The sequence below is a fragment of the Cajanus cajan genome, chromosome 7, assembly GCF_000230855.2.
Source record: "Cajanus cajan strain Asha chromosome 7, NIPB_CcT2T_4, whole genome shotgun sequence".
NCBI lineage: Eukaryota > Viridiplantae > Streptophyta > Magnoliopsida > Fabales > Fabaceae > Cajanus > Cajanus cajan.
The window spans coordinates 53,132,241-53,143,885 of NC_138523.1; the positions used below are offsets into that span (position 1 = coordinate 53,132,241).

An 11,645-nucleotide genomic window follows, 5' to 3' on the forward strand; every position below is an offset into this window, starting at 1 on the left:
TTTTACGCGGAAATAATTTTTTTTTACTTTAACTAAACGTGAAAATTCACGTTTGCATTGAAACTCAAACATGCACTACATTCTATAATTTGATTCCTTTTAAAAACAATTGACCAACCAAGTTCATTTTATTTTATTTTCAACAGACCCACCCAAAATAAATTATCATTAAAAATTAGATTAATCTTTTTAAAGTTTCTAAGAACACAATTTCTTTTCAAATATTCGCAGATTTTGGTAGATATTTTCGTTTTTTTTAGTAGATCACATATTTGCTGATTTTATTAATCTCTAATTATCACTCAAATTCAAAATTTATTTTTTTTCCAAAAAATTATTATTTAATATTTGAATTGTAAAGTTTTAATCTTTTTCTTCACATGGTACAATTTTAATCTATTTATTTATTTGATGAAAATGATAATATATAACGATGCAATAAAATAGATGTCAACATAAACATTAAAGACTAGAACTCAATACACGAGTCGTACGATTAATTAATATAAAATTGTTCAACTTAATTAATAATTTAAAATTTAAAATTTATATAAACAATTCTGTTAAATGTTCACATAGATCTCTCGCTTATAATATTTATAATCTATTCAAGTATAATTATTTTCAATAAAAAAATCACTAATATTAAATATTAACTACGAAATTAGCATACTTGATTAAAATGCATAATTAAAACAATATAAGATCAAATTTAGTAAAATAAAATAAAAAGAGAGTAAAGTTTAAATTTTAATGAAAATAAAGAGACCACAAAATTGAAATTAAAAAGTAAAAACAGTTATATAGGTTTTATGTTAACGAAATACTTGTCTTTTTTCTCTTCAATGATAATTTTTAAAGAGGAAAAATTAAAATTTAATAAAATTAATTACTTTGTTTCTTTCCAAAAAAAAAACCACTTTTTAAAGGTATCTAATAATTTGGAAAGGTTAAAATGTGGTATTTGGCAATAAATATTTTTACAAATAATTATTATTAAGAAGAATCTTGTAATCATCGTCGGTTGAACATTGATTGAGACGGAGACCCCTTCTTCACTCTCTTTCTTTCTCTCTCCTTCTCTACGCGATCTCTTTCACTTACTTTCTTTCAATTGCGAATATTTTCACCTCAAATCACTACAAAATCCTTCTCTATTTGTCGCCTTTTGTGTCTCTGCGAGTCTCTTGGGGCTCTCACGCGGAGCTCCGAATGCTTCGGGAAACTTCCTCACTCAGATTCTAGCTGAAAATTGCAGCGACTTCACTTCAAATTCAGAGTCGATTAAGTCTCTGCCTTTTCACCATTTTTGGGTACCCTTTTCCTAATTTCACTCGATAATCAACAAGTTAGTTGATTTAACTCTTTCCTTTGCTCAATCACGTGTTAGTTGATCTTTGTTTTCATGAGCTTGTTTTTAATAATGAATTGGTAGTGCATCTTGGGATCCTAAAAAAATTGGTGGAATCGGACGGAGGGAATTTGAAAGTTGGAATTTTTGTTCTGATAATTTTCTGGGTATGTGGGAATCTGGGTATGGAGACACACAAAAAAAATCATATGTAGGTTGGTTTTGATTGAGAGCTGGCTAATATATCCGTTTAATTTCATTGATTCCCCCCTTTCTTTTGGTTAGACTGATGAAGTTAGGATATATGAATTGTGCTCTGAAGTTGGTAAATAAGGAAATTGAGCTGATGAAAAGTATTGAATAATCATGCCTTTAAAGTTTTCAAGTTTTGGGAGTTTTTATTCTTCATACAAGATATGTATAAGTGATGACTAATGATGTCATTTTGTGTTAATTTATTTCCAGTGGTTAGAGGGAATTTGTTTTAACTATATGGCGTATATACTTCATTGAGATTTGAACTGGGGACCAAGTGCTTTGTTCTCTCAGATCAGATGAATGGTGTTTCTTGTACCATACTTGTTGAGTAATCTGCATTACTAGTTGGTAGCTGTTGTATAAACTAAGAATTGTTGAATTGTTAGATTCTTCTATCACTTTGGACTGTCTTTAGCTAGGCTTACTGATTAGGAATTGATATGTAGCATGCATTTGGATACAATATATATGTTTATGACTTACAATTATATGCATCTTCTACTGATTAAAAGTATACGTTTTTCTCTGCTGCAGGTTCTTTGCAATCAATAATTTTCAGTAACTGATTACTGTCACTCTGAAGTTATTGCTTCTGGAATTTGTGAATCTCCTACTTTTAAAGGTTAATGGCTGTGTCCTGGCTTTTGTAACGCCGGTCACTGACATGAAATGATAGATTTTTTGAACTATTACTGTGATCCTTTTGAGAAACTTGCTTGCCACATCTCAATTTATAAAATACAAATATGCATTCATGGTGGGAAAAATTGCTATCAAAAGAAACCAAGAAGAAAGCAAGTAAAGAAAGTTTTTTTGACACACTGCACCGAAAATTTAGATTTCCATCTGAAGGTAAACTAAGCATTAGATCTGGAGGATCCCGTAGACATTGCAATGACACAATTTCAGAGAAGGGAGATCGTTCTCCATCAGAATCAAGGTCTCCTTCACCTTCCAAAGTGGCAAGATGTCAAAGTTTTGCTGAAAGGCCGCATGCTCATCCACTTCCACTTCCTGGTCTGCACCCTTCAAGTGTAGGCCGAGTAGATTCCGAAATTAGCATATCATCAAAGTCAAGATTGGAAAAAGTCTCCAAGTCATCATTGTTTCTTCCACTTCCAAAACCTGGATGCATACGTTGTAAACCAAACCCTGCAGATGTAGATGGAGATATGGTCACTGTTTCAGTCTTTAGTGATGGCTCTGGTGATAGTGATGAGCTGGCAGACTTGCACAATCGTAGTCCTTTAGCAACTGACACTGAGACTGGGACTAGAAATGCTGCTGGCAGTCCATCCAGGTAGCTTTCTCAAACTATAATGTACTTCCAGATTGTGCTTGTTACATATACTGGTCTTGGTTATATGTGATTGAATATATTAGAAATATATATATATATATATATATATATATATATATATATATGTATGCATGTATATGTATATGTATATGTATTTATGTATGTATATATATTCTCCCTTACTCAAAAGTTGCCCTGTTTCTGAAGCTCGATGCTCAAGGATCAACCACCTACTGCTTCCCAACTGAATTCAACAGGAGTTAAAAAACCAGGAAATATTCTTAGTAATCATGTGTCTTCTACTTCACCAAAACGGAGGCCTTTGCGCAACCATGTTCCAAATCTTCAGGTTCCTCCTCATGGTGCCTTCTATAGTGCTCCTGATAGTTCCTTGTCAAGTCCATCAAGAAGTCCATTGAGAGCATTTGGCACAGATCAGGTGTTGAATTCTGCTTTTTTGGCTGGAAAGCCATATTCAGAGGTCAATTTTGTTGGATCTGGGCATTGCTCTAGTCCAGGTTCTGGTCATAATTCTGGGCATAATTCAATGGGTGGGGACATGTCAGGACAGTTATTTTGGCAACCAAGCAGGGGTAGCCCTGAGTATTCTCCAGTACCTAGTCCCAGAATGACTAGCCCTGGTCCAAGCTCTAGAATTCAGAGCGGAGCAGTCACACCTATTCATCCCAAAGCTGGGGGAGCACCCACTGAGGCACAGAATGGATGGGTTGATGATGGAAAACAGCAGACTCATCGATTGCCTCTTCCTCCTTTGACAGTTACCAATTCCTCACCGTTCTCTCATTCTAATTCTGCATCAACATCTCCATCCGTGCCAAGAAGTCCAGCTAGAGCAGATAATCCAAGCTCTGGCTCACGTTGGAAAAAAGGGAAGCTGCTTGGCAGCGGCTCATTTGGACATGTCTATCTTGGTTTCAATAGGTATGTATGTAAGTTAAAATGTTCTTAATTTCATATTTATTTATTTATTTATTTATTTCTTCTTCCCATTTCTATATATGCATCTTAATATGATTTGCTTTGTTTTAAATGTTTCTCTCTTTTAGTGAAAGTGGCGAAATGTGTGCAGTCAAGGAGGTTACCCTGTTTTCAGATGATCCTAAGTCTATGGAAAGTGCTAAGCAATTTATGCAGGTAAATTGATTCCTTTCAAATCTAGTATAATTTCATGCAGATAAATGATTCATTTTCTTTAGGTGCAATATTGTAGTTTTCTAGTTCTGATTTGAATTTGACAAAGCTTTGAAAATCTAACTACAAAATTGCTGGCAGGAAATTCATTTATTAAGCCGTTTACAGCATCCAAATATTGTGCAGTATTATGGTTCTGAAACGGTAGGTTTTCTCCTTCACTTCCTGCTTACAAAACCGTACTGACAAAACATGTTAGCATTCAGATTTTGATCTTTACCTTCCTGTGAGTGATGAGGATTTATTATGAGTTTTGTTCTAGACTGTCCATTTGTAATGTATCACATGATATTCTCGATTTCTGGTCACAAATATTTGTTTCTGGTGGTTTATCTGCTAACATAGAAGTGGGAGTTTCTCAACACTCTTTGTTATTGTGATTACTTATAGAGGCTTCTGAATCATCCCTTGAACAGGTTGATGACAAGCTTTACATATACCTTGAGTATGTATCTGGAGGCTCTATACATAAACTTCTTCGAGAATATGGGCAGTTTGGTGAACTAGTTATTCGTAGTTATACTCAACAAATTTTATCAGGGCTTGCTTATTTACACGCTAAAAATACTCTGCATAGGTAAAACAAGTCATCTATTCATGATTTCAATGTTTTAATTTTTGCTAAGTTCTGATGTGTATATCTATGAATTTACATTTATTTCTAAAGGGACATCAAAGGAGCAAATATACTGGTAGATCCAAATGGCCGGGTCAAGTTGGCAGACTTTGGCATGGCAAAACATGTAAGCCTAGAGATAATTACTATCTGGTATCCATTATATCTACATTTAAGCTAAGTGAGTTAGATATGGAAATTTTATTGTAATTCCTAGTGAACTTATGAATCTGCTGGACTCAAGATTCAAGAAATAAACAAATTGAATCTGAAAAACTACAGAAATAATCTAGGTTTTAGGCCAGATTTTAGTACAATCATCAACAAACACTGGGTTTCCCCCTAATGCAAGGTTTCTGTTAGTATCTAAATTGCAAGATACAAGACTTGAGTTCCACATTAGAAGTATGGGATTTTAGTGGCATTTTATAAGATCTCGTGCTTTATTTACAACACAACTTCTAGCTTTTGTGATATAATTCTCCCAAGGTACTTATTGATTGGTATTAGAGTTTTTCACCATGTCTCTTAGTAACATTGATATTGCAGTGCATGGTAGTAAGTATCGGATGTATCGCTATTCGTATCGTACGATACGATACGATTCCGAGCTTCCGCGATACGAATCGCAAGTTGTCTCGTTTTTGATTAAGAATCGCATGTGAATCGTGCGTATCGTTGCGTGAATCGGAAAAATCGCGATTCTGGACGAAATCGCACGATTTCGAAACAGCGGGTCACGCCTCGAAACTGGATCGAGTCACGCGCGACCTGATTCTGGAAACCCTAAAAAAAATGCAGAAAAGAGAGGGAAAGTGCCGATCCTCCACCGATCTGTCTTCTTCTCCGACGAATCTCCGTCGATCTATCTTCTCTGACAGCGACTGTGTCTCCTCCGGCGGTGACTCTGTCATCTCCGGCATATGCAACCTGTCTTCTTCAAAGAAAAGTTGGGCCAAATGGGCCCAAATTTTATTTTATCTTTTGATTTGGCCTTCACTATTTTTTTTTTAAGAAGGTAACTTCTCTTTATTATTAATTATTATTATAATTCAGATAATATTTTAAGTAATAAAAAATTTAATATAAAACCTTAAATATTTTGTTTTCTTAATTTTTTTATTATTTTGTTTAACTACTATAAATTTTAATTATTGAAATTATTTAATGTATAAATTAAGTTATGTTTCTATTTTTATATGTATATCATTAATTATATGTATTATAAATTATTTAATATTTATATATATATGTAAAAATAAATAAATTAGAATATATTTATATATTATTAACTATATATTAATGTATGATTTTATTTTTTTATATTTGTTTATATATATATATATATATATGTTTTTATTGATCATGAATCTTACGATTCACGATACGATTCGATTCACGATTCAAAATATAAGCTTTCCGATACACTATTTGTATCCCGATTCAACTACCATGTTGCAGTGTTTGTCTGGGACTATAGTGAAGGGTACATAGCCAACCCACATTGGTGCTGGGGTTGCAGAATGCGATTGGATATTAGGATCTAATTGCAAGATATGGGCCTTGAGTCCCACATGGGAAGTATGGGATTTTAGTGTGGGCAGTGGGGGTTTATAAGAACTTGAGTTATCCAACTATAATGGCTAGCTTTTGTGGTGTGGTTCTTCCAATGTTCTTATCGATTTCCCTTTAACAAGGAGTTTACTCCCTCAAAATACCAGAAATAACAATCAGGCACATCAAATTGCCTTCTACAACTCTGTAAGACAGCCTGTGTATTACTATAATTGTCAGACCCTATTCCTTTTGGTTTGATGATTTAGCAAAAAAATGTCTTTGATTGTCATTTTTAGAATATCAATGATGCAATAAATATTTTTTCCTATTATATGCTTAAACATTTATCGTGGAGTGAAAAAAAAATATAAAGGAGAGAAAATCTAATTAATATGAAAGATTAGGGATATATTAGAAAATTTCATAATTGTTATGAAATCTATAACATTAATTGTATTTCTTAATTCTTGAGCCAAAACCTTTTTTCATGTTTGAGAATCATAAATCCTAAGAATCATGATTCTAGAAATGATGAAAATGTTTGGTTGGTCATAAATGTTTTTGGGAGTATCTATAAATGCTAACCGGGAATAAAAGATTTTTATTATATTAAATAAGAAAATAAAGGTAACATGACATTTTTACTGAATTAAGAATTTCTCTTTAACTTGGGAATGTTAGTTTCCCACCTTTTCCATGGGAACATTTTTGTGGGAAACCTATCGAAAAACCATTCCTAGGAAACAATGTTTCCTAGAAATTTATTTTTTAAATATAAAACCAAATATACAAAACTCACATTCCTGATTTCAGATTCTCTGAAAAATAAAATCTTTCCGTGTATCAACTTTCAAATGCCCCCTAAATGTCAAACAAAATGGGATGGAGGGAATATGAAATAACAGAAACTCCCTAATACACAATTATAACCGCCTTATTCAGAACATTGCCTATCAAAATGTTGGTTAAAAAGTCACTAATTTAAAAGTTTTGCTATTTTCCATTTTCTGATATTGGATACTATTGTTGATTGCACTTTTATTTTCTTTATACAATTCAGTTTTTTCCACCCCACTTTTTTGGTGAATTTTGTAAGCTTACCCTAGCTATACTTTTACTGTTGTTTCTAATAATTTTTTAATAAAATATCTGTTGTTCATTCTGATGAAATATTATTGATTTTGGCCTCTTGCAGTAAGTGAGTGATTTAAAATCTTATAAGATACAAAAATGAAACTTATCCTCTTTCTCTCCCTCCCTCCCTCCAAAGTATGCAAAGCGAAAACATAGAACCAAAAACAGGGGTAGAAAAAAAAGAGTCAAATTAATATATAAGTAGGAAGTTGAATAAACCAGAATACAGAACCTGAAGTAATAAATTTCCCAAGAACCTCTTCTGAATCTCTTTTGCAGACTGCCAACTTTCTGTAATGGTGGTGGTATGATTTGCATGTAGACCACATTCCATATTGTAAAGAACTTCCAATTCCCTGCTTCTACTAGTTAACACGTGAAACTCCAACTTCAAATGCAAACACCAACAACAAAGGCATTGGATTCTTTGGTTTCTTTTGAATTAAGGGCTTTGTTTTCCCGTATAATTGTCATCTGATATTGCATCTGATTCATTGATTTTATAATTCTTAATGATTTAACTAATCCAAATGTTGCATAATTTGTGCTGTTTTCCCTTATTATACCTTATGTAATTTGCAGATAAAAGGGCAGTCGTGTCCATTGTCATTCAAGGGAACCCCTTACTGGATGGCTCCTGAGGTTTTAATACTTTCTTTAGATCTGTTTTTAATATTTTTAATTGTGTCTTAGTTTTGTGACTCAGAATCATTACTTTCTGATGATTCAGGTTATAAAGAACTCTAATGGATGCAACCTTGCAGTGGATATATGGAGTCTTGGATGCACAGTTTTGGAAATGGCTACGACCAAACCTCCTTGGTTTCAGTATGAAGGGGTTAGTAACTTGTATCAAAATATCAGAGCTTATTTTTTTATATTTTTTATATTTTTATCATTTTCCATAATATGTATTTGCAGTATTTTATATTTGCAAAGTGCTGATGATAATTTTATTGTAAGCACGTCACCTTTTGTAAATTATTTCTTCTTGTGGCTTGATGTATTTTCTTGCTATCATAACAGGTTGCTGCCATGTTCAAAATTGGTAATAGCAAGGAGCTCCCAACAATCCCAGATCATCTCTCAAATGAAGGAAAAGATTTTGTTAGGAAATGTCTTCAGCGTAATCCGCATGATCGTCCTTCTGCCAGTGAATTATTGGACCACCCTTTTGTAAAACATGCTGCACCTGTGGAAAGACCTATTCTGGCTCCTGAATCGCTGGACCCTTTTTCTGGGATTACACAGGGAGCAAAAGCTCTGGTATATAAAAGATTTTCTAACATAAATTGTTTAGAACTCATTTTTATTGGTGTAATATGTCCACATTAGCATTGGGGGTAGCTTGTTTGTCTTTCACTGCATGTTATGCTGCTTATGTATCAAATTATCCCACTGCCTTATTTGTCTAAACATGATATAGAACCAAATAAGAAATATCTGATCTGCCTCATGAAACTATGTGATGTGGACTTTTTGTTCTTCATGCTTTTACATTCATCATGATTGATTTAAATGTTCTTGGCGTGTATATTGTATAGGTAATTCATGCTCTTGGCAATACACATAATTTTTTTGTCCGAGTCCAGAATATTGGGGTATTTGGAGGATTTATATTCTCATTCCCTTTTCAAGTATGTGATAGAACTGGATCAGAGTATTGGAAAAAATGGACTGTTTATTGACAGAAAACCTATCTCTTGATCAGCATCTATACAGGCTTATTCTGGTGTTTGAGAGACCTGGGTTCTCCTTCAATTCCACTCCAAAACCCCTCCCCAACTCGCCCAATTCTCCCTTTTTCTCCTAGTTATACCTTCTTGACTTTTCATTTGTGGCTTTAAAACCCACTGATTGACAGTCCAGTTTTCAAAATAAACTAACTAAGTTGTCTATTTATAACAGTTACTGACTGATTCAACTATTCAAGCCTCACTCAGGTATCTAACATTATGTTGCCATGGAAATTGTCCTTGCATATGAGGCAGCATGAATGGTACAGAAGGGAAAGGCAGGGACAGTAGCTCGAGACATAATTGGGTTGAGGGATAGTTGGACAACAGTTGGAACAGAATAAAGGTTTTAGGGTTTATAAATTGGATTTGCTTTCTGTTTGATCAGGCTAGAATTTTGTTAGAGTACATGGATGGAGTTCAGTTAAAGGGACTGTTGTAATCTTAAGAATTGTAGTAATGATTATTTTAACAGTAACATAAATTTTGTTTAGCATCTGCATGTCTATATGGAGTCCGGCTCCAGAGTGTATCTGCTGTAAGTGTTTACATAAAATTGCTTCCAAATGTGAGATCTTATCTATATTTTCTTGCATCAATGGAACTGTCGATATTTGCTTCTCATTTTATTTCTCCTTCTGTATCCTCTTATTATTATAATAATTTCATGCTCCTTTGATCAATTTTTCAGGGCATTGTACAAGGAAAGAATCTTTCTAGCTTGGATTCAGATAGACTTTCTGTTCATTCTTCTAGATTTTTGAGAACTAATCCTCATGAAAGGTCTTTCTCTCTCTCTCTCTTTCTCTCGCTAACACACACATACACATGGAAACTTGCATGCAAGGCTGCTGACTTTGTCAATGGTAATCTGAAATTATGTCATTAATCTCCAGTGAAATCCATATTCCGAGGAATATATCTTGCCCTGTCTCTCCCATTGGTAGCCCACTTTTGAGGTCAAGATCACCACAGCACAGGAATGGAATAATGTCTCCTTCTCCTATATCTAGCCCTCGGACTGCTTCTGGGGCATCCACGCCTCTCGCTGGTGGCAGTGGTGCCATTCCATTTGGTAATCACTCTAAACAGTCAATTTACTTCCAAGAAGGTTTTGGAAGCATGCCAAAGTCCTCAAACGGTGTCTACATTAATGGCCCTGGTCATCATGACTTAAGTGTTGACATTTTTCGAGGAATACAAATAGGGTCTCACATTCCATCAGAACTGGTTTCCAGTGAAAATGATGTTCTGGTTAAGCAGTTTGCAAGGCCTCCTCATCCAGAAACATATGATTTTCAGTCAGTCTTGGCTGATCGTGTTGGCCGGCAGCTGCTAGGGGAGCATGTTAAGATTAACCCATCGCTTGATCTCAGTCCCAACTCATCTTTGTTTAGCCGGCCAAATGGTTTATGACATCAATATTTTTCCTCAAGTTTCTCATAATACCTTTGGTTATGCAGATCTGTTCATTGTTCTATTTGCAAGAATATAATTATACAATAAGGAGCCAAAGCACAAGAGAATCAATGTAAATAAATTTGCATCCGAGAATAGGCTACATGAGGCACAAAAGTGTATTTTGCATGGCTTCAGGCTCTGGCTTGTGGAGTTCATTAATTCGTGTCACAGCATTAAACTCTCTGACAATTTGTCCATATCAAGCAATCAACTCACAAATGCTTACTTGTTGGCAAAGAGGAACTTCTTGTATGTAACATATTTAAGATGCAGCGTGAACGCATGAGACGTTTCTCTGCTGTGCTTTAAGATACTAGAAATGACAGAGTTCTTGCAATGACAAATGCATCTTCTGGAGTTGGAACACCATATAGATGCCAGAAAAATGGTTAAATTGATACAAAACTTAACTTGTAGACTATTTTTTGGGAGGTTAGACATTGTTGTACAGTAGATGGGAATCTGTGTTGTGATTATGCATTTATGGATGGGAAGTCAAGTTTGGTACAGAGTCCATGCATGTCATGTTTAATTGTGGACTCAGATGTATTAGTCATTGTATACTACCGGATCTGTCCTGCGGCTGTACATTATTATTCAACAGTAAAAGGGAAGAAATCTAATCTTATGATCCTCCAATCGGTTTATGCAGGGTTTTGGAACAAATATAGTTGGATGAGAAAAAATGAATGCTTTGAAAACACCATTGAATATATATTACTGGCCATCACTCTCCTTTTGATTACATTCCTAGCGTTATAGTTGAAGTACTTACAAAAAAAAAATTAAGGTAACTTGTATTTATTGATCTTGAACGAGTACTTCATTTTGACTGAGTTGAAAGTATAAGGTTTAAAAATGATTTTAGTGTTTCAAATTTATGATAAATTTGTCTTTATTTTCTCAAATTTAAAATTGGTCTTTTTAATTTCTGTAATATCAAAAATTTTGTTTTAATTTTTATATTTAAATTTTGTTAAAAAAATTGTTAAATACTGTTGTATAAAATTTATTTATTGA

General features: G+C 33.9%; 1 protein-coding gene across 4 annotated transcripts; it reads left to right on the forward strand.

The window, feature by feature from the left end:
• Positions 1 to 1,015: 1,015 nt before the first annotated feature.
• On the forward strand, positions 1,016 to 11,264 carry LOC109806728 (mitogen-activated protein kinase kinase kinase YODA). Of its 4 annotated transcripts, none has more exons than XR_014427981.1 (12): positions 1,016 to 1,313; positions 2,144 to 2,909; positions 3,117 to 3,851; positions 3,977 to 4,064; positions 4,203 to 4,265; positions 4,538 to 4,698; positions 4,789 to 4,864; positions 8,011 to 8,070; positions 8,159 to 8,266; positions 8,455 to 8,694; positions 9,337 to 9,702; positions 9,856 to 9,947. XR_014427981.1 is itself a non-coding variant. In XM_020369231.3 (12 exons), exons 2-12 carry the CDS (start codon positions 2,356 to 2,358, stop codon positions 10,578 to 10,580), a joined length of 2,697 nt encoding a protein of 898 aa, XP_020224820.1. In that variant the 5' UTR covers positions 1,018 to 1,348; positions 2,144 to 2,355; the 3' UTR covers positions 10,581 to 11,264. The 4 variants fall into 4 exon arrangements, 3 of the variants coding, with proteins under 3 accessions (XP_082916198.1, XP_020224820.1, XP_020224811.1); XM_020369231.3 differs by lacking the exon at positions 9,337 to 9,702 and adding an exon at positions 10,061 to 11,264 and having other exon boundaries at positions 1,018 to 1,348; XM_020369222.3 differs by lacking the exon at positions 9,337 to 9,702 and adding an exon at positions 10,061 to 11,264 and having other exon boundaries at positions 1,018 to 1,313.
• The last annotated feature ends 381 nt before the right edge of the window (positions 11,265 to 11,645 follow it).